The following is a 24035-nucleotide window of genomic DNA, read 5'->3' on the forward strand; positions in this document are numbered from 1 at the left end:
GTGAAAACATATACCATGTTCATGGACTGGAAGAATAAATATCATTAAAATATCAATACTACCCAAAGCAATCTATAGATTCACTGTAATTCTTATTAAAATACCAGTGGCATATTTCATAGATCTAGAACAAATATTCGAAAAATTTATATGAAACCAAAATGGACGCTGAATATCTTCAGCAATATTGAGAAAGAACAGTTGGAACGTACAATGGAGTAAAGGCAGTCTTTTCAATAAATGACGCTGGGAAAATTGGATAGGTACATGGAATTAAATGAAACTAAACCATCAACTTACACCATACACAAAAATAACACAAAATGGATAAAAGACTTAAATGTAAGCAGCAAAACCATAAAAATTCTAGAAGAAAACAGGCAGTAAAATTTCAGTCATCTCACACAGGAGTATTTTTGCTGACATATCTACTAGGAAAAGAGAAACAAAGGAAAATATAAACAAATGGGACTACATCAAACTAAAAAGCTTCTGCACCACAAATGAAACCACCGTCAAAATGAAAATGGAACCCAACTGTGTGAGAGAACACATTTGACAATGATACTTCTGATACGGGGTTAATCTCCAAAATATATCAAGAACTTATACAACTCAGCAACAGGAAGACAAAAATGCAACTAAAAATGGGCAAAGGACCTGAATAGAAACTTCTCTGAAGAGGGCATACAGATGGTGAGTAGACATATGTAAAAATGCTCAATGTCACTAATCATCAGAGAGATGAAAATTAAAACCTCAATGACATAGTCACACTTTCCAGATGGCTACCATCAATAAATCAACAAACATGTGTTGGCGAGTATGTGGTTTGTTGGTGGGGATGCAGACTGGTGCAGCCACTGTGAAAACTAGTATGGAGTTTCCTCAAAAAATTAAAAATGGAACTTTCATGTCACCCAATGATCTCCCTTCTGGAAATATATCCTAAGAATCCTGAAACACCATCAGCAAGAATATATATGCCTCTATGATCTGGAAACAGATGATATATATATGCCTCTAAGATCTGGAAACAGCCCAAGTGTTCATCAGTAGATGAGTGGATGTGGAATGCTATGCAGCTGTAAAAAGGAAGGGTCTCTAATCCTTTGGGACAGTATGGATAAACCTAGAGAATATTATGCTAAGCGAAATAAGGCAGGCAGAGAAAGACAAATAACACATGATATCACTTTTATGTGGGATCTTAAGAACATAACAAACTTCTGAACAAAATAGATTCAGTGACATAGAATCATGGAAAAGACTGAGGAATCTCAGAGTGAAGGCAGAGGTGGGTGGGAAGAGATTAACCAAAGAATTTATATGCATATATGAATAACTCATGGACACAGACAATAGTGTGGTGAAGACCTGTGGGGGGGGGGGGGTGTGGGTGGAAGGGGCCAATGGGGAAAAAAGGGGACATCTATAATATTTTCAACAATAAAAATAAATTTTTTAAAAAAACTATGGTACATTTACACAATGGAATACTATGTGGCCGTAAAAATGAAGGATATCTTACCTTTTGGGACAGTGTAAATGGACTTGGAGATTATTATGCTAAGTGAAAATCCAGTCAGGGAATGACAAATATAATACAATCTCACTTATATGTGGAATCTATTGAACACATTAAACCGATGAACAAAATAGAAACAGAAGCATGGATACATGGAATAGAGTGACAGATGTCAGAAGGAAGTGGGGGACTGGATGAAAGAAGGTGAAGGGATTAGCCAAAGAACATATATGTATAAACATATATGTATAACCTATAGGCACAGACAATAGTGTGGTGATGGCCAGAGGGATGGCAGGACAGAGGCTGTGTGAACGTGGGCAAAGGTGGGTGAAATGGGGACATCTGTTATAGTGTCAAAAATAAAGTCAAAAAATTAACAATTTTGTTCTTTAATCATAAAAAATGAAGACAACTTCCAGAATGGGAGATAATGCTGCCAAATCATATATCTGATAAGCGACTTCCATCCAGAAGTCATAAAGTACACATTTAAGTCAATAATAAAAATGAAATAATCCAATTAAAACATGGGCAAAGGATATGAATAGTATTTTTTATAGAAGATATACAATTACCCAACAACCACATGAAAAGATATACAACATCATTAGTCATTAGGAAAATGTAATCAAAACCACTATGAAATACTTTTTCACACCCATTAGGATGGGAATAATAATTGTAACAACAACAACAGATAATAAAATTTTGGCAAGGATGTGGAGTAATTCAAGTCCTCATATGCTGCTGATGTGAATGTAAAATGGTGCAGTAGCTATAAAAAACAATTTGTCCCTCAAAAAATTAAACGTATTGTTACCCTATAGTCCAGCAATTATTCAGACAGAAAAATGAAGGAAGTACTGATACATACTAATACATGGACTAACCTTTAAAATATTATGCTAAGTGATTCAGATACAAAAGACCATTTCTGTATTATTCCATTTATATAAAATGTCCAGAACTGAAAAATCCAGAGAGACATAAAGTATAGTAGTGATTGCTAGGGTGTAAGAGGAGGGGATATTGGGAATAAGTGCTAACGGGTACAAGTTATTTTTTCAAGATGATGAAAATATTCTGGAATTAGATAGTGGTGATTGTGCAACTTCTTGAACATACTACAAAACACTGAAATTTCACACTTAAAAAGGGTGAATATTGTGGTAAGTGGGTTATATCTAAAAATAATCTTAGTTTGCCTTTTGATGCCAATAATTCTTACTCTTTAGGAGAGGAGTCAGAAAATGAAATCAAGAGTGCACTATAAGTTGTAGCATAAATGATCTAATTTAAAAGCATGCAGAGGTCTTTAAAGATACAACAAGTTGCCTAGCCGGGCGTGGCTCAGCGGTTGAGCATCGACCTAGGATCCAGGAGATCATGATTTGATTCTGGTCAGGGCACATGCCCGGGTTGCGGGCTTGATCCCCAGTCAGGGGCTTGCAGGAGGCAGCCGATCAATGACTACTCCCTCTCCCTTCCTCTCTCTGAAATCAGTAAAGATATATTAAAAAAAAAAAAAAAAAAAGATACAACAAGTCATTAATGAGTGCAGGTCTACCTTTATAAGGTCCTAATAGCAATCTTTTTATATTTGTAAAATATGTTAACATTAGCAAATCCCTTCCCATACTTCATCTCACAACATACCTATGAAGTAGAAAGGGCAAACACCATTTAACAGCTTTGAAGATGCAGAAACAAGTCCAGAGAGTTTCAGTGAATTGTCTGGGGTCACATGCTGGCTTTCTTTTCTCTAGTCTGATTTTACTCTGCCATGATGCATGCATGAAGCACTCTTTTCTAAAAGAACATAAACTAACCTTTCTCAATTTCTCATTGTGTTCTTTTCATTCTGTCACTGTTTTATTACTGCAAGATTCTGTTATCTACAGTGGGATATGGTGAGATGTCAAAATAGACCTTTGAAATTGCATTCCCAGTATTGCAAAATGGATCCTTGAGAGTGGCTAGACCCACACTCTGTCCTCCTTCCCTTGTCCTCTCTCTACTTTTCAATCATGCCTTTGTGTCATTACCATGTGAAGACATACAGCAGTATAGGAAATGTAATAGGTCATTATAAAATGAAAGTGACTATCTTCCTCATTAGATTGTGAAAGAGACAAATATAAAGCTTATTCTTTTTCATCATTCCAGTTTCTGGTATGATGAAACATTCTCAATATACATTAATTGAATGCATGAATAAATGATCTTTTAATATTTTGTTGGCCAAGAAACCTCTCTGTAACATGCTTTTTAAGGAAGCAGCTCAGATCCTGGAATATCATGAGGTTTTTGATAGTTTCCTAAAGAAGAGTAGTATCTTTCTGGAGTGAAAAGAATCACCATAGTTTTATAAATCCTAAGTCTTATTCTTTACCTCCTTAATGGCTGTTTGAAATCCTGGTTCCCTTTCAGTCCTTAGTGAGTTTGGTGAGGCTGATATGTGGAATGCTGGCTTGGAGCCTCTTGGATGATGAATGGAATGGGTCAAAGGAGGTCAAAGGACAAAGCTCAGCTTGCTGTCACCTCACTGTCAGTCTACCACAACCACTTCTGACCCTGGCAGTTCGGGCATAAAGAGAAAACAAAGAAAAGGACTTTGGAAGCAATTTCACAAGGTTCATGTTTTAGCCAGGCAGGAATGCCCAGGACCTCAAAGCAAACATATTAAAGGCAGGAAGACAGCTCCATTGAAGAAAACAGATAAAATGTGAGGGTGATAAAATTGTAAAAAACACACACCTATATTTATAATTTACAATATACGGATTCATTCCAGTTAATATTTCCTCTCTTCCTCAATTTGTATACAGCCCCTTAGAAAACTCTCCTGTTACCAAAATCCCAGAACAAAGTCATGTCTGCTAGGAATCAAAAACACTAGGCAATGAAACAAGGGCTGGCTCTTGGAGCAAGTTTTGCCTTTTCCATAAACACTGCAACTTATCTGCATAGGCTTTTGTTAACTTTGCACCTAAGACCCAAAGATGAGCTGTGATGAGAAGGCAATCCTCATGGCCTCTCTTGGCCATTTTCTGGCTACTATACTTCTCATTTGCTCAGAGACAATAATTATCTCTATAAATAAAATTATATATGCCTGCCCCTACATCATGAAAAGTGGTTGGACATGTTGTTAATCAATTTGGTGGTTCTCTTTGCAATAGAATATTTTGGGTGAAGATAAAATTCACTTTCAGGAGCCCTGAGAAGTACTTCAAATAATTAGTCATTCTGGTGTGTCTTATTAGTATTAATAAGCTGTGTACATAGAAAACATGTAAATCATGGAGTGATTTGCAAGTAAAGCTGTTTCCCTCATAAGCAACTCTTTGCAAAGTGTTCTAGGGTGTTCAGAGGCAACTATTTATTTAATAATAGCCATGACTCTCCTGAATGATTATAAGGAGATCCTGTAGAAACTAGAAACAAATACTAATATGCCACTTTGCAGTTTATACAGTTTTCTAAAGCATCAATTTATTTGGCCTTTTTAACCACAATATTACCTCCATTTTAAAAGTGAAGAAATAGGCTTAGAGAGGTCAAATAAATTTCTTAAGGCCTAATCAACCACATACTGTTTTAAACATTTCTGAAGCTCATCAGAGGAAGGTTTATATGTAGTATTCATTTCTGTACATATTCTCTGGTGTGAGTCTGCAATCTCTGGAGTTATATTTCTTACAACAGTAAATGTCTCCTTGAGGCAAAATAGCAATTACATTCTGCTCCAAAGTGGGGTCAGGTCACTCACTGGTATTCCCAGCAACATGGATGTCAAATGTCCACAGCATCATAATAAACAAGCTTGCTATTAGAGAATGGCCTTCCTCTTATGGAATATGTGTGTAAATTTTTGGCATTTCTCTAAGAACCTATAGGAGCATAGTGGATGGGTTAACAAACAAGAAAGAAGGGTTACCAAGTGAAGATTGAGCCAAGCTGACATGGCTAAAATGGAGCTACCTTATGGAAAGACATCTAATGCCCAAAGAAAGCTCTTTATTGTTTTATCTGAGATTTCAAAGAATAGAATCCTATTTTTATTTTCTATACTGGATTTCCAGTTTGTTCTTCCTCAGTATTTACTAATATGCATTTCATTGAATGAGACCTCATCTCTATTGTGTTCTGGGAACCCTAAGATTGTGATCTATAGGTATACTCCAGGTGAAGAGGGGGTGGAAAGTGAGTGGGTGGTAGCAGTAAGAATTAAAGTAAGAGAAATTGAGTAAAAAAGGGGCATAAGAGACCTTATGGGGTAGAACTGGATAATGATGCCCGACTTCTTACAGAGCCCCACTATCCTCAGCCACATGGGGTTATATGTTTTATTCTGACTTGGGAGGCCTATTTCTTTTTCCATATAGAATTTACAGTTTTGCAATAGATACTGCAGTCTTCACCTCAACAAGTATACCTGAGTATCTGGAAGCCACATCCTCAAAGCATGTCAGCAAGTCAACCAATAGATAAATATAGCCACCCTCCTCCCTCCAATACCTCAAATGAGCCTGAAATTCTAAAAAATCTGCCAGATGGAAGGGAGTTTGGGAGGGCTGGATGAAAAAGGAAGGGGTTAAGAAGTACAAATTGGTAGTTACAAAATAGTTGCTGGGATGTAAAGTACAGAACAGAGAATATAGACAATAATATTGCAATAACTATATACAGTGCCAGTGTTACCGTAATTAGCTAGTTATAATAGGAATAGAGCAAGGAAAGTCGGACATTGTTAAGCATGGTCAGCTGGGAGCCTGGGCTTGTTTGCTTCACTGGGAAATTACAGCTTCACACCTCCATCCCATTCCCTGCCGATCACTGGGAGAAGGGATAGAACAAAAGGGATAAACACATGTGCAGTAGAATTCCAAATGGCTCAGGGGTAGGTACTTGACCATAGAGGACTGTTGGTCTAGCCTGGGGAAAAGATCATTGGGCCCAGGAAAGCTTGGGAAGGTGACTGGTTATTTTGAAAAAGCTCCTGGTTATAATCCCAGAAGACAAAGAGCTCTCTCTCTCTCTTTCTCTCTCTCTCTCTCTGTCTCCCTTGCCCACCCGGAAACACTTATGCCCATTAATTTGTGTGCTCTCCCACCCCTGGACATATGACCATTCGAATCTAGCAGCTACAGGGGCCCATAGCAGACCATGTGGGCTCCAAAAGGAAAGCTTTAATATCAAGCAGAAACTCTGGACACTGGCCTCTGTTTTGGCCTTGCTGAAAACACAGTTGAACTTTTTCCATAGCAGGATAGAGATGAGATGGACAGAGATGGGACACTGGGAACCCAGGAGGGGAACTCCTTTGATTTTGCATCACAAATAAATCACCTTGCCACACCACAATCTACCATGTGTGTATACATAAAATGCTTTTCTCGAGACCCCTTGGAAGAGCTTAATTTCAACCAATAACATTTGGAAGGGAGAGTCCCAGTTAAATTGTCCTGAGAATTAGCCGACCATACAGAGATGAACATCCCAAGCCCTGGGACAAATTGTGTTGGCTTCTCTAGGGAAGGATTAACAAATATTTAGTCAGTCTCCAAGATCAGTGAGCACTTACATCTGAGGATTTTTTACTTATTAGGTATACCTATTAAAGCATTAATGAGGACTGGGGGTTTTGTTACCCTAGAGACACTGGCAAGCAGTTGTATTTGCAGAAGCTGTGATATACCCAGCTTCTGTCTGTGTGGCTACTGCAGAGCCCCAGATGGGTGTTCTGGTTCGGGTGGCAGCCCCTGTTGGACCAGGGATCTGGACTCTGGGGCAGATGAGCCGGGGACTTTCTCTGTTACCCCATCTCACATGGGGCTCAGCCCCAAGTTGCAGAGCAGGCAAGTGATCAGAGTGGAGGTGGAGGGAAACAAGAGCCTGAGGCTGTGGCTTGGCAGGACTCAGAGTTAGTGGTGAGTGGAGCCATGGGGCTGGAGCAGTGAATGAGGCTGGGAGATGCATGCTGCAAGCTCCTGGGCTGAAGCCATGCAGTAAGTCCCCTGGGGTTAGCAGCACATATCTGCTGGCTGCTCCTGGGACCCTAGTAAGCTGGGATGGAGGTGGAGAGAAGCAAAAGTGGACAGGAGCTGCATGCACATGTGCACAGCTTGCCTAGGCTTGGTGGCAGCGGCAGCAAGAGGTCCCCCCTTTTGTGTACTGAGTTGGGCATGCAGCTGCTGCAAATGGGGAAGGGAATCTGGGGCATGCTCCAGGATTCGTGCCCTTGGAGAAAATCCCACAAAATCAGCACCAGTTTCCAGCACACCGCTAACACTCAGTGCACTGGAGGCCTCCCACACGGCGAGAAGGGGAGGTAAGGCCTGCAGAGGTGGCACTGAGAACAAAGTGTGGTCACTTTGTTTCTCTCCAGCTGTTGCTGTCAAAAGGACCTGGGGGTGGGCTGACAAAAAGTGTGCCTCACCCTCACTGCTTGCTGGGCTAGGGGCAGCTGAGGCTGCTCAGCCCACTTGGACCCATGAAGTTGGTCCTGGATCTGAGTCTGAAGTGGCAGCAGGGACCACAGCCAAAAGGAAGCAGAAAGCCCATATAGGAAGCAGTAGAGGGGAGAGAGAGAGAGAGAGAGAGAGAGAGAGAGAGAGAGAGAGAGAGAGAGAGAGAGAGAGAGAGAAATGAAGAATAGAACTCCAAGCCCAAGGAGGTGGCATTCCAGTTCTCACCAGGATCCCAGCCCACATCTTCTCCCTCCTCCTGGCTGGCTCATCAAATGTTGGTTGAAATTAAGCTCTTCCATGGGATCCCGAGAAAAGGATTTCACAGATCCATGCACTGGGAGATTGTGGTGTGGCAAGGCGATTTATTTGTGAATCAAAATCAAAGGAGTTTCCCTCTTGAGTTCCCAACATCACACCTCCGCCTGTCCTGCCATGGAAAAAGTTCAACTTTACTTTCAGCAAGGCCAAGACAAAGGCCATTGTCCAGAGTTTCTATTTCATATTAAAGCTCTCGTTTTGGAGCCCATGTGGTCTGCTGTGGGCCCTGGGAGTTGCTAGATCTGGATGGCCAGGTGTTCCCAGCATGGGGAGAGCACAGGAATGAACTGGCAAGTGTGTTACCTGACCTGATGGGGGAGGAGAGAGGGGGAGGGTGGAACTCTTTGTTTTCTGGGATTATAACCAGGAGCTTTTTCAAAATAATCAATCATCTTCCCAAGCTTTCCTGGGCCGATGATATTCTTCCCAGGGTAGAATGACAGTCCTCTATGGTCAAGTACCTCCCCCTGCACTATTTTGACTTACATTGCACATGTGCTTACCCCTTTGTTCCATCCCTTCTCATGGTGATCTTTGGGGGAATGGGATGGGGATGTGAAGCTGTAATTTCCTGGTAAAGCAAACTGGCTCACACTCCCAGCTAACCATACTTAAGATCTGATTTCCCTTGCTGTCTTTCTATTAATAACTAGCTAACTACAGTAACACCAGGTGGGTACCTGAAATACTGATTATACACTTATGTTGTACACCTGAAACTAACATAATATTGAATGCCAACTGTAATTGAAAAATAAAAAAAATTTAAAATTAAAAAAAAATCTGCCCATTGAACAGGGCAGTGGCAGCTGGTCTCTATCCTGCATCAGTAGTTGTAATCCTTTGTGACGATGTGTGTGAACTTACTTGTATGTGCTGAGTCTGTCATGCTGCCCTGAGTTTTGACCCTGCTGGTTTTCTGATATCCCAACCCATCATGGTTTTCTGATGTCCGTAGAAACTGATTTGGGCCTGGATGTCTCCTCAGGCCTTGACCCCTACAATTTTATCTAAAGTCAACTATTGGTTGCCCAGAACTCATTCACCTCTCCTATTATAGAGTGATCTCACTGCTTCTGTTATACCCACAAACCCAAAGCAATTCTAAGTCTTGTTAAGTATGAGGAACCTGTTCATCTCTTTTCACAACACTTCCTCTATTTCCCTCTTAAGTTGACCCTTGGCTTCTCAGAGCTTGCTACTTTGTTGCTCTATCTATGCCTTCCTATTCCATATAAGTACCTTATGTTCAGAACCTGTCCTGAATCCCCTACCCTTTCAAAATTTATGAGATTGGTGTTTTATTCATCCCGAGTCTTGCCAAAAGACATACTGACAACCTAATTTCCAATAATATTTCTTGATAATGGCTGAATATGTCCGAGGAAGAAAAGTCTTCCAAAACAGTTCCATATATGATGGGAGTTTCAGACACTCTGACAGATCATGTATGGCAAGATACTTTCAAGCAGAGGAGCCTTTCATAAATTCTTAAGTCATAACACATAATTATATCTATATAGCCATCTGCCTCCCTCAAATTCCTTGAATGCACCTATCATTCTTAAAGATCTGCCCATCACATGCTCCCAACCCTAGCCCCTGCTTTTCACCCAGTATTTCCACTGGTGGAAATGGGTCCTAAGAAAAACTTTTAAAGAAAAAAATAAAGTAATGTAAATAAATGGAACCCAAATACATGTAAATAATCTAAACATCCAAAAATAGAGGTCTGAGGAAACAAAAAAAACCTCTACAACTCTTTAATTCATGCATGCATCAGGGCAAGAACTAGAGAAAATGAAAACACATTTTAGCCAGTTATTATATTAAGGTGGTGGTTTTTCAAAAAATCCATTAAGCCCTGGCTGATGTGACTCAGTTGGCTGAGCATCATCCCATGCACCAAGAAGTTGCCAGTTGAATTCCCAGTCAGGGCACATGCCTAGGTTTTGGGCTTGATCCCCAGTAGGGGGTGTGTAGGAAGCAGTTGATCAATATTTTTCTCTCACATTAATGTTTATTTCTCTCTCTCCCTTTCCTCTGTTTTATCTCTAAAAAATATCTATAAAACATATTTAAAAAATAAAATAAAAGCCATTTGTAGAAAGTATAAATCTCCAAATAGGTGATGTAATTTCACGTTTAAGATTAAAGGTTGAAAACCACCAGGCACAATACAATCCAGAAGAGGTTTCCAATGCATTTAAAATAAAATTATGGTTTTAGCAAAGTGAACCTTCTACTAAGGATCTTGGTCTAGCAGGGACAAAAAAGATGGGTAAGTACATTACTGAAAGATAAAGCAGGAAGTGGTAAGAACAACAAGAGAGGCACCCATGAAGTGCTGTAGGAGTACAGGACAAGGTAGAGTATCTTTCAATGTGGTAAAGGCTTCATGGAGGAGGGGGCCTTTCAGTGAGGGCTTGAAGGAAAGCATAATTTAAGGATAAAGAGGTGTGGAGAAAAATCACTTGAGGCAGAAGCAGAAGGCTGAGTAAAGATGAGGAACGTCAAAGTGTGGGCATGCAATGGGATAACGGAATAGTTTAATTATACTGTGGTGCAGCCTCCTGTGATATTTTGTCACCCTTGGGTGGGGAAAAATACTGATAATTTATTTTAGGAATATAATGATAAATGGAAAACAATTAACCAAGGTGGAATGAAATGAGATAACACCTTTTTGGGGCTATGATTTAAATTAATTAGTTTCTCCATAATTCTTAACAGAATTATTTTATTTGGGTTTTTATTTAAACGAATCAGTTTCTGCATAATCTCTCCCATTTTGCAGTTATCTCTCTTATGACACTTATCACATCAGTATTTAATTTTTTGTTTCCACATAGATATCTCCCATTAAAATTTGAGATCTTTGAGAGAAGGACTCTGTCTCATTCATCACTGAGTTTCCAACATCAAGCAGAAGGTCTGGAATATAACTTGCCTCACTGTGTACTTATCTGTTGTTCCCTCTGGCCTGAGACTGCTTTCTTCATCTCTTTCTCCCTAGCACTTAGAACAGGGGTGGGGAATGACATCTGGCCCGCAGGCCATATACTGCACCCCAAATCATTTGGTCTGGCCCTGCCAAGGCAACCTTAGGCAGGACTCGAAAGTCAATAAATATTGGAGCTTTATTCATAGCTAATTTTTACTTTTATTTTTTTAGTTTATCTTTATTGTTTAAAGTATTACAGATGTCACCCTTTCTCCCCCATTGACCCCCTTCCCCAAGACCTCACTACACTACTGTCTGTGTCCATGGGTTATATATATATGCTTATACATTCTTGGGTTAATCTCTCCCCACCCATCCACCCCTCCCTTCCCTCTGAGATTTGTCAGTCTGTTCCATGTTTCAATGTCTCTAAATCTATTTTGTTCATTGGTTTATTTTGTTCATTAGATTCCACATATGAGAAAGATCATGTGGTACTTGTCTTTCTCTGACTGGTTTATTTCACTCTGCATAATACTCTCCAGGTCCCACCACGCTGTCTCATAGGGTAAGGGATCCTTCTTTATTGCAGATGCATCATATTACATGGTGTAAATGTCCTAGAAGATGCTTGATTTCATTCTTCTGGAGCATGTAGAGACTTATTTTGTGTCCTAAAATGTGGTCTATCTTTTGAGAATGTCCCATGTGCACTTAAGGAGATACATATTCTGCAGCTTTGGGGTGAAATGTTCTGTAAATGTCAGTTAAATCCATCTGATATAGTGTGTCAATTAGAGTCACTGTTTCCTTGTTGATTTTTTGTCTGGAAAATCTATCCAGTAAAGTCAGTGGGGTGTTAAAGTCCCCTAAAATGACTGTATTGCTGTTGATCTCTCCTTTAAAGTCCTCCAGAAGTTAGTTTGTTTATTTATTTACTTATTTATTTTTCAGTCTGTGTGAGTCTTCCAAGCTGGGTCTCTTGTAGACAGCATATATTTGGGTCTTGTTTTCTTATCCATTCAGCTACCTTATGTCCTTTGAATGGAGGACTCAATCCATTTACATTTAAGGTTATTATTGATAGGAACTTACCATTGTCATTTTCTTTCTTTCTTTCTTTCTTTCTTTCTTTCTTTCTTTCTTTCTTTCTTTCTTTCTTTCTTTCTTTCTTTCTTTCTTTCTTTCTTTCTTTCTTTCTTCTTCTTTCTTTCTTTCTTTCTTTCTTTCTTTCTTTCTTTCTTTCTTTCTTTCTTTCTTTCTCTCTCTCTCTCTCTCTCTCTCTCTCTCTCTCTCTCTCTCTCTCTTCTTTCTTTCTTTCTTTCTTTCTTTCTTTCTTTCTTTCTTTCTTTCTTTCTTTCTTTCCTTTCTTTCTTTCTCTCTCTCTCTCTCTCTCTCTCTCTCTCTCTCTCTCTCTCTCTCTCTCTTTCTAGGACACAAAGTTTTCTTTAATTATTTTTTGGGGGGAAGGAATACCACACTTCTACCCAATTAAGAGAAACATTTTTATCAGTACAGAGGTCTTTTTTTTTTCTTTCTTTCTTTTTCTTTTTCTTTCTTTCTTTTTTTTTTTTTTTTAACACTTATGCCATGAATTCATAGGGAATGGGTTCCAGAAGCTCAGGCTCCTTTCCATTGGTTCTCACAAAGTGTGCTTCCTTGAATGGAGCAGGCTGAGGCTTCAGTTGAATCCAAGTACCTTTCTCTTTGGCTTCCTTCTTTTTCTGATCATTTTCCTTCACACGTTTCAGGAAGCTATCTTGGCTCTTAGAGTGCTTAATATGCTCAATATGTACATTAATTCTCTTGGCAAGAATCTTTCCCTTAACTTGTTTGTTCACAATAATGCCCACTGCATGCTGGGTGACATTGTAGACTCTTCCGGTTTTGCCATGGTAACATTTGTGGGGCATTCTTTTTTGAACAATGTGCATTCCCTTGATGTCTACAATATCACCTTTCTTGTAGATGCACATGTATGTGGCCAAAGGAACAACTTCATATTTTCTAAAAGGTCTGGATAACATATAGCAGGTGCCTCTCTTCTTTCCCTTTGTGTTGGTCATTTTGGCAAATTACTGGAAGATGGCAGTTCCAGACAAAAGAAAGTGCCATTTTATTTCTTTATGCCTATGTTTCTCATTCTATTTCAACTTCTTATTATGGCAGTCCCTTTAACATTTCTTGCAATGCTGGTTTGGTCATGATAAATTCCTTTAGCCATTTTTGTGTCTGGAAAGCTCTTTATTTCACCATCTATTTTGAATGATGGCCTTGCTGGAGAGAGTAGTCCTGGTTTCAGATCCTTATTTTGCATTACCTTGAATACCTCATGCCATTCCCTTCTGGCCTGTAGAATTTCTGATGAGAAATCAGCTGACAGCCTTATGGGAGCTCCTTTGTAGGTAACAGATTGCTTTTCTCTTGCTACCTTTAAGATTGTCTCTTTGTCTTGAATTTTTGGCATTTTAATTATGATGAGTCTGCATATGGGCCTCTGGGTTTTTCTTGCTTGAGACTCTCTGTGCATCTTCAACTTGTGTCACTTTTTCCTTCACTAGGTTAAGGAAGTGTTCTGTCATTATTTCTTTAAACAGGCTCCCTAACCTTTGTTTACTTTCTAGATCTTCTGGCACTCTTATGATTTGAATATTTTTACTTTTCATGTTGTCCCACAGCTCCCTTAAACTGTCCTCCTGTTTTTTAATTGTTTTTTTCTATTTGGTTCTCTGATTGAGAAATTTTTTCTACGCTGTCTTCTAATTCGCTGATCTTATCATCAGTTTCCCTTAACCTGCTGTTCATTCCTTCCAATGTTGTTGGTTTTTTTTTATTTCCACTATTTCAGTCTTAATTTCCTTCATAGTTTCCATTTCTTTTCTCATGCTGTTGAGCATCCTTATGATCAGTATACTGCACTCTATATCTGAGAGATTACTTATCTCCATTTCATTTTGCTCTTCTTCTGGAGAATTCTTTTGTTCTTTCATTTAAGGCTTGTTTTTTAGTCTACCCATTTTGGCTGCCTATTTGGATTTGTTTCTATGTATTAGGTATACCTGCTAGGACTCCCAGTGTATTGGATGTTCTCTGGTGCAGGTCAATGTCAGATGCTGTTTGTGACTGGCCTTGAGTACCCTGTTTGAAGTTTTCTGCACTACACAGCTTGTGGTTCCCTCTTCTGGGGCTGCATGTGTTTGGACAGCTTTTTAAGTTGAGAATTTTGTATGACCCATGAATGATGTTATAAATATCTAAATGGCCCTTGACAAAAAAAGGTAATCCACCCCTTACTTAGAACAAGGGCTTTCATATAATAGCTGCTGAATGTTTGCTCAACTTAGATGAATTAGTTCCCTTCCTATACTCTTAGTCTTCTGTGCCTTGGTTTCCTCATTGTAAACTAAAAGAAGTAAAAGTATCTACTACATCATAGGGTTGTTGTGAAGATTATGTAAGTACTTAGTGCCTAAGACATAGAAAAATTTCAGTAAATATTAGCTGCTATGATTATCATCATCATTACTGCTTGTTGCTGTTGTTGATAAGGCTTCCAGAGCTGCTGATGGTGATAGACCCCTCAAACTGTGCCTTGGTCACAGTTTTTCTTGAGCATGGGTAAGGGGAGCTATGATATAGGTTTTTCTCTCTCTTGTCCCATACACTGTTTCTGTTGCACTTAAATACTATGTGCAGTATTATAACTATAGCTGACCTTGGAGGGCATGCCCATTAAATTTGCAGCTCCCTGAGGTTAGGGCTTGCTCATACTGATCTCTGGGTCCACACAAGGCCTGATATAGTACATGTTTGTTGAAAAAATGAATGAGTGAATGCGACTTAACTTCAGCTCTTATTTCCTGCCATTAGACTATGAGAATACAAATACATATAGTCTGGAGTTTCCTCTAAGTAAGAGACAGGGCCTAGAAAGTTATGTGGTGCCCATCATCTCTCTAGACAATTCCTTTTAGCTCTTTGTACTTTGGAATGAGCCATCTACAAAGCTGAAAAACTGTTTTATTTTGAATTATCTCTGAAATATGTCATCTGACTGAAAATTTTTACTACCAAACAGGTAGAATATTTAATGCACACTAGTATTTCTCCAGTGAAATCATGGGACCCCTGGAAACATGCTGTAATTTGATGTGGGCTGATTTTTCATTTGTGTCAACAGTGTTTGGTTCACCTTATTTTCAAGAGTCTGACACTATGAAAGGAAACTTCTAGTTGCTTTATCTCATGTTATCTTTATAACTTCTCTGGGGATTTCTCATCACTATCCCCATTTTATAGATGAGAAAACTAAGGCTCAGGGAAGAGGTGTCATTTTACCAAAGTCACACAGTTAACAAATGTTGAATTCAAATCAGGTCTTTTACCACTATATCAATAGGTGTTTTGGGTAGAGAGCACTTTAATATTTTTGTAGGGCTCAGTAGGTATGTGAAAAATTATTCCACATCTCAATACTCCTCCCTTCCTTTTGTTTCTTATATCTAATATATGTTCCCATGGAATGATAATCTGAATCTGCACTTATTGGCTGCTCCTCATCAAGCTGAAAAAGGGATAAAGGAAACATTTTCCAAGTGACATGAGCTACAGAAGACTTTTGGAGGAGTCACCGAGGCTACACAGGTCAGGTGGTAGAAGAGGCCTTGCACAAGAGTGGGAAGTAGGAGGCCTTTAGCCATAAGCAATACAAATGAAGACCCAATATTTTCTATATTCTGAAGATGAGCAGAACTAAGGAACCTCAAGGACTGGATACCCACGTACTGATGGGCCCTGGAAGCCCTTGGTCGAGTGCTAACCCTCGTTTCCATATAGGATTTTGAACAAGATCTAAAGATGATCTGGATAGCAGTTAGAGATGAGCGGTGTGTTACATTCTGGGTTTTGGTTGGCTGGTTTTTAAAAAGTTCAAAATTGAGAAGGTGGGGGTGGAGAGATGTAAAGCCAATCTATGGGAAGTGGAATGAATTTTGTTATATCACCAGAGTTTAATTTTAAACATAGTAGCATCATAGGCCACACCAAGGCCTGTTTTTGAAAGAACTGTCTCCTCCCCCACAAAAATCAAACAGAACAAAAACACTACAACCAAACCACATTCCTCCAAGGGGTCCAAAGCACTAAGAATGTAGGAGACAGCACTCTAGATAAAAGATAATCTGGCTTGGGTTTAAAAAATAGCCATCCGGCTTCAGGAAAAGAAGCCTCAAAATTTTATTTACACAGGTGCTGGCTCAGGTTTCTATTGAATCTGGCCTTAACATACTTTAAGACACGCCTTTGGCTGGACAAGGGAAACCAAAGGCTGAAGAACGTGGAGGATAATTTATGACCTTTGTTAGCTTTTCTCCTGGCCTGTAGCTGAATTTACCAGAGAGGTCAGAAGATACACAGAGAGCTCTGAAACCTTAAATTACAAAGCCTGGAATTCAGGCAAGGTAATGAATCCATGCTTGCTGGGCTGTCTGGGGGGTGTTACTCATAGTGCCCTTGGAGCCGAACAGGAAAGAGAAACAGATTGGCCTTTGCTATATTCTTATACAAATATATTGGTGCTTCTAATCACTAGTTAAGTAACACTGTATAGAACTGTTTGTCTGAGAACCTTACACCAAACCAAGGCCTTCTTTAACCAGGGGGCTGCCACAAATATCTCCAACCTTTCCTTTCTGCCTACTTAGGGGACACCATAAGTGTATGTGTGCCAATGACCAACACTTCACTCTGGGAGAAGGAACCAAAAGTTATTGGGCACCAGGAGCTGTGTTACACATCATTTAGTTCTTAGAATAGCCTTGTGAGCTATTACTGTCCTCACGGAAGCAGATAAAAGTTAAGTGACTTGCTCAAGGTCACATATCTATTAAGTCTTGGAGCTAAGGATTGAACTCAAGTCTGTATTTCTCAAGGCTGATGCATATAAAGTGAACCACTGGCTGATGGGCACATCTGTGGTATGTAAAATTTTAGAGATTTATTGTTAAGGATTTAGATTGTTATAGATTTATTGTTAAAATCTTCAAGATCATTTAGTCCAACCATTTTATTATTCAGATGGAGGTTCTGAGGTGCAAATAGAGGACACGACATACCTAAGGCCACATGGTAAATCAATGGCAGAACCAGAGCCCGATCTAGAACTTTTACACTGCATCTTGTTCTACTACCTAGAAAGCAGCCTGCTTCCAAAAATCCCAGAGAATAGAGTTAAGACAATAATGTACAATTCAGTATGGAGGGGAGACAGGCAAAAAAAGCTGATAGCAGCTCAAGGGACCTGCTACATCTGATGAGGTTTCCCTTAACTACCTTTGGACTCCACAATGTTCCCCAAATAAGCCTCTTGTTTTCATGTAGCCCTGTTTGGCAGATCCATAACTCAGCTGGCCACCTGAGCCTTACTTTTTATGAGACAGAATTTTTCTATAACACTTAGTATCAGAGTTCCCAAAGTCCTTCCTCTTTACCATGTGGAATATATATGGCATCCATCAAAACTCATTTGTATATATATTCATAGTTATCCACATGCTTACAGTACTGAAATCTAGAAAATATGTGAAATATTTTCAACTTCTCCTCTGGGTATTTTAAGGAGGAGTGGTCTACTACATTATCATTAAAAAATATTCTCTTCTAGCATTTCTAGATGTGCTTATTTTCTTCCTGTTTATTTTTTTAAAAAGCATAGCCATAGAGACCACCAGACCAGGCATTCTGTGAAAGCAAGACATGAAAATTATGACTGGCCAACTCAAAAAAAAGTTTAAAATTAGATAATTTAGAAAGTTACTAAATACTAGGAGACAACAAAGAGTGAATTTTACTCTGCAGATTTGCAAGCGCAGGAGCAACCATCTAAAGCAGGGGTTAACAAACTATAGTCCACAAGCCAAATCCAGTGTGATACTTGTTTTTGTGTGGCTCAGGAGCTGTGAATGATTTTTTTAGATTTTAAATGGTTGAAAAAATCAAAAGAAAAATAGCATTTAGTGGCATGTGAAAATTAAATGAAATTTAAATTTCAAGGCTTATAAAGTTTTACTGGAATGTAGCCATATCTATGAGTTTACATATTCTCTAGGGCTGCTTTCACACTTTTACAAAGGCAGAGTTGAGTAGTGGAGTCAGAGACCATATGGCTCGCAAAGACATAAATATACAAGGGTGGGCAAAAGTAGGTTTACAATTATGAGTACACAAAACACAAAGTTTTATTCTTGTATTATTATTTATTAATTACTGTATTTATTTGTATTACAACTTTTGCCCACCCCGCATTTACTACCTGTCTCCTTACAGAAAAAATTTGCCAACCCCGATCTAAAGTCTGGATGGCTATGACATTTAAGAAAACCAGAGACAGTCCAGCTGGGTGTGGCTCAGCGGTTGAGCATTGGCCTAGGACCCAGGAGATCACCGTTCAATTCCCAGTCAGGGCACATGCCCGAGTTGCGGGCTTGATCCCTGGTGGGGGGCGTGCGGAGGCAGCTGATCAAAGGCGGTGCTCTCATCATTGATGCTTCTATCTCTCTCTCTCCCTCTCCCTTCCTCTCTCTGAAATCAATAAAGATATATTTTTTAAAAAGGAAAGAAAACCAGAGACAGATAAAAGATAAGAGAAGCTTTGTGAAAAGATCTCTCGGACTTGTACAACCAAGATCAGTCAACTGCTTGGCCAAAGATATCTGATCAAGGCTCTGTGGAAGCTGCAAGTAGATCTTCCTAGCATAGTTAACTTGCCTCTGGAAAAAGTTACCCAAAAAGTCAGAGAGTGAAGAAGACATTGATATGCACAAAAATTCTGTGCAAGATTCCAAACAAAAAGTAACATTCAATTCCACATGAGTTGAGGTGGGAAAGAGTAGATTTAAAGGACAGAAAGAGTTCAATGAAGGTTCACTTACATTTCCTCCCTCACAAAATCCTGGGACAAGAGAGAGAATCAAAGCCATACTTACATAAAATTTGCCAAGGATACTAAATTGGGACATATTGTAAACATCAGTAAGGATGGTGTAATTCTTTGAGTTCCTGAATGTAAACTACAGTTTCAATTTATGATGTGTACCAAACAGTGCTCCATGTGTACAAAACAAATGGATGTACAACCTCCAAAGTTTTACTAGAAAAATGTCTGAAAATAGTAAAGTCTTGTGCACATAATGCACATGATGAATTAATTAACTCTCTTTGAAACATGATGAGGTAGAGATGGGGATTCGTATCCTGACTTTCTAGATGAGAAAATGGAAGAGAATGGAAGTTACCCAGCCATGGTCACACTGCCGGGGTAAGAGGGCATCTCTAAGTTAAGAATTTTAACTCAGTCTATCCACAGTGTACTCTTTCAGATGACTCTATCCTTATATAAAGATTGATTTTTAAGAGAATAGGAGCTATGATTTGCCATATACTAGGAAAGCAAAATCAAAAGTACACACAGGTACAAATGCACATGTGTTTGCTGAAATAATAGTGATGATGTTTGCAATTTGTAGAATTGTCACAAAAATTTTAAGCTGGGAAAACTTTTAAAAATTTCTAGTTTAAGTCCATTTTATTTTATTTTATATTTTATTTTATTTTATTTATTTAAAATATATCTTTATTGATTTCAGAGAGAGGAAAGGAGAGGGAGAGAGAGAGATAGAAACATGAATGATAAGAGAGTCATTGGTCGAGCCCACAACCCAGGCATGTGCCGTGACCGGGAATCGAACCCCGATCGCCTGGATCCTAGGTCGACGCTCAACCGCTGAGCCACGCCTGGCCGGGCTAAGTCCTATATTTTAAAGATAAGTGAAACTGAGGTTCAAAGGGGAAAATTTTATATCTAAGGGCACAAAACTAAAACCCCTCTGAGTCTCTACCTCTGCTTATAGACTTAACTCTCTTTAGACTTCCTGGCCTTTAAATAGGATCCAATATGTTTTCTCCTTTCACCTCCCTATTCATCCCATCCACTCTACCAGCTAGCTGATTCTCCTCATGACTGTTTCTAATGCACAAACCATCCCATCAAGTGCCCATGCGTGTGCACCCATGCGTACGTGCACACACACACGCACACACACAAAAATAGTTTCACTCTTTCACTAAGTTTCCATTAACCGGATTTTAGTGATTTTACCCACATGGCCTAGTATCATTATCTTTTACCTCAAAATATTCAGATCCTTCCCTGACTAGCCTCACCTTCATCCCAAACTCCCAGTATTACTAACAATAAGAAAATGTGGCACTCTCTCCTCTTCTTTTGCCTCAACAGGAAAAACCTGGCTATATTACAATTGACTCTGTGTGAACCTTTGCACCAATGACAGTATTAAAGCCTCATGCTTTATGAACTACCAAATCTAGAAGTGGATTTCTGTCTGACATGCCAGGCTTTTAAGTCTTGTACCTGTGCCCAGTCCAGAGATTTCTGAAACCATGAATAAAGTGGTAATCAACACTGTGAATACTCAGTCTGAGTTAACTGAAATGACAAACAAGTGAGGAAGAAAAAGATTTGTGTTCCCATTCTCTCTAATACAGGTGGAATTCCAAGTTTGAACAAGGCAGATTCAGAATCACCTTCAGAAAGGACATCTGGGTGATAAAGATGCATTGTAAAAGTGGAGAAAAAAAATCAATAAATGTTCTCTGAAGGTAATAAGACAGCCCCCTGCCTTTAAATAGAGGTAATGATGGCAGTAAACTCCAGCCACCAAGCTTTACAGATGGGAGGAGAATGAAAACACCAATATTTTTTTCTTTGTTTTGTGTATTTTTAAAGCCACCTGTCCCTCAAAGGGCTCAGAACTGGAACCTGAGGTCCACATTACAAAGGAACCAAAGGGCTTCATAGCTTTGCAAGGAATTCATTGGTTATTTTTTGTATTTTAAGCAGTCAAAAGCATTTGGCTCCATGAACTCATAATGGCTCATTTTCTCAAAGAAAATATAACCAAGTTTCCCCAAATTAAGTGATTCTAGGGTCTGGAGCATTTAACGCTTTGCTGGATGTCCAAGTTTTTTGTAAGTTGAGTGATTGTCCCTCCCTTTCTTCTCTTCCTTATTCTCAAATCCATCAAATCCATGTCATAGCAGAGTTCATCCCAGGCAGCCTTGCCAGCTGCCCTTTTGCCTGCCTTTCTCTTTTAGCCCTAACTTCTGCAAAAAGCTCTCATGTGGAATACATTATGACAGCAAAATCTTCCCTTTCACAATATGTTTGATTATTTCCCGTTTTCCAAAAACAGCAATATCATGACCTAGATTTGTAAATCCCAGAGGCAGCATCAAATACAATCTAATCTATCTATTGAATTTGCTTGTTTGCTTGGTTACTTCAACTCTTTTACCATCTGATATGACTGTTATTACTGTGGTGCTTGGGGCTTCCTGACATACAAGCTGTAGACAGGTGTTCTGCTCCATTCTTTGCTTTATAGGCAGGGTCTACGGGATGACGGTATGGGGAAGAGGTAGGTAATCTGTGGGGAAGGGGGAATCATCTGAAGTCTTTGGATCTGCTTCTCATTTCCTTTTATGACAGCGATCTTTCTGTAAGTACTCTTAAGAAAGGAAGGCACTGCTCTCTGTGTCTCTTTCCAAACTGCGTAGGCCTAGACATTGGGACCCTAGACCTTATACTGGCCCAGCATAAGGAGTAGCAATAGGCTACTCAGGAGTATGGGTGAAATATTCATCATGTTTTCAGTAATACTAATTTCTCTGTCTCCTTGTTGCTTTGGGAACTGTAAAAATTAATAATACATGATCTCGCTTATACGTGGAATCTAAAGAACTTAATAAACTGATGAACAGACTAGATTCAATGACATGGAAGCATAGATGAGACTGATGAATGTCAGAGGGATGGAGGAGGGTGGGTGGGGGGAGGGGGAGAGAGTAACCGAAGAATTTATGTGCATATATACACAACCCAAGGACATGGACAATGGTGGGGAGAGGGACTGGGGAGGGGGAAGAAACAGGGTGGAATGGGTCATTGGGGAGAAAAAGGGACATCTGTAATATTTTAAACAATAATAAAACTTAAAAATAATAATAATGATAATAAGAGCTGTCCATTTTATAGGTATCCCTGTTGCCTGGCCAAAATGATGGAAATTCATCATTTCAACTGGCAATCAATGGGGAGACCAGTTAAAGGACACCCACTTTCTACCTTTTCTCTAGATACCAAGAACTCTTTGGTGCCTGTGATGGGTATCACCACATTCTTGGTGAAAGGTATGGCTTTACATAGCTGCCACTTTCAAAACTGTCCACAGGGTTTGTAGCCCTTACATAAGGAGAAACTATCTTTTTGGGTTCTGACATGGAACTCAACATTTTTAGGCCAGTGAGAGGGAAAAACAAGTCTGGGAAGGAAGTGCTTCTTTGGTAGAAAGTGGAGTAAGGAGTGAATACTGGTATTTAGCAACTGGGTCTGTTCTCCGAGCAGAGCATCTTTGTTTAAAGGCTGTTCATCAGTGTTTCTTTGAGAAGGAAGCCATTAGTATAGGACTGGGAGTAAAGTGGGAAGTGGCTTAGGCCCAAGTTGACTGAAAAGGAAGGAGGCACTAGCTTGTTTAGAAGGTCTGGAAATGGGAGTTCCCTCTATAAGATGTAGGCTGAGCACCTTTGGCAGCTGAGCAGACATGCATTGTTCTAAGCTAAATAAGACTAACAAGCCAGGGCTTCAGTCCACACAGCTAAATATAAGATGCAACTTAGTTTGGGGTTCTGTACCAATGGACAAGCCCTGAGAGCAGGTCTCTGGAGAGGAGAATAAAAGTGTTTTATCACTCTTGTTCCTCCTCTACCTGGGAGTTTATTAATGCAAAGGGGCCTCAAGGAGGCAGCAGCAGGAGGGAGCAGGTGCATAGACTGATGGTCTGTTTAACAGCGAGAACACTTCCTTTTTGGGGCTGAGGCCAGGGAGACTTTGCTAAGGAACAGTCTTATATTCACCACAAAGTACAGGCTGGGGACGCAGTTGGAGTATCCCTACTTCTAAATTCTCTAATAAGGACAATTTTGTCCCTCACTAGGAAGCAGAGTGGAACACAGGCAGGGAGGAAATTAAATCTTTTCAAATCATTAATTTTTCTTTCATTCCTAAGACCCGCCAAGCTCCATGCACCAGATGGGACCACCTTCATTGCCTGCATTGCCTATACTACCAATGCTATCGAAGCCAGGGGACCAACAAATATGAAAACTTGTTTCTTTAAGCTCTTAGATTCTTTGAGAGGGCCATGCCAGTGACCTTGTCCCTGAGATGATATAATCCTGGGCCCTGGAAAATTGGTGCCTCTCTCTAGAAGATAAGGAAATAGAAGTGGGTGTGCAAGACCCTTTACCTTCAGCAGCTCTTTTAAAGAAGACTTTGCAGCTTCCACAAGTGAGAGCTCCATAATGACAGCCAGAAGCTTCATCCCCACAGATCAGGCAGGTCTTCTGGGGTGGAAAGTAATAGTCAATAGGCAGAACATGTTCCCTGGCAGTCTCCAAACTGGAAAGACACAAAAGAAATAATGCAATAATGTCAGTAGTTGGCAGAAATAGGAGGGTAGGAGTCTGAGATTTTGAGGAGTAAACTACATGTGTACATTATTATTGTTCATTGCTTAATACATTTAGTGTGGAGCTGACTTTTCCTGGGAATTCTTCTAGAGATAATATTTGCAGTGTATCCTGTCACGTGGACAGAGCCTTTATGGATCCGCTAAAGAATTAGACAAGTTTTCTG

At 39.6% G+C, this 24035-nt stretch overlaps 1 protein-coding gene and 1 pseudogene across 3 annotated transcripts in view; both read right to left on the reverse strand.

Moving 5' to 3' along the window:
* The window catches only part of AR (androgen receptor), a 141544-nt gene that overhangs the window by 48926 nt on the left and 68583 nt on the right, over positions 1–24035 (reverse strand). For both annotated transcript variants that reach the window (XM_081126625.1, XM_081126626.1), the window contains exon 2: positions 23647–23798. In XM_081126625.1, coding sequence (XP_080982751.1) covers positions 23647–23798 — 152 coding nt within the window. The remainder of the gene's footprint in view (positions 1–23646; positions 23799–24035) is intronic.
* LOC308551193 (large ribosomal subunit protein eL21 pseudogene) lies at positions 12850–13332 on the reverse strand (annotated as a pseudogene). Its single transcript has one exon. The product of its transcript is annotated as a large ribosomal subunit protein eL21 pseudogene (transcript).

This window comes from Miniopterus schreibersii, assembly GCF_964146895.1.
Source record: "Miniopterus schreibersii genome assembly, chromosome: X".
In the NCBI taxonomy this organism is placed as follows: Eukaryota; Metazoa; Chordata; class Mammalia; order Chiroptera; family Miniopteridae; genus Miniopterus; species Miniopterus schreibersii.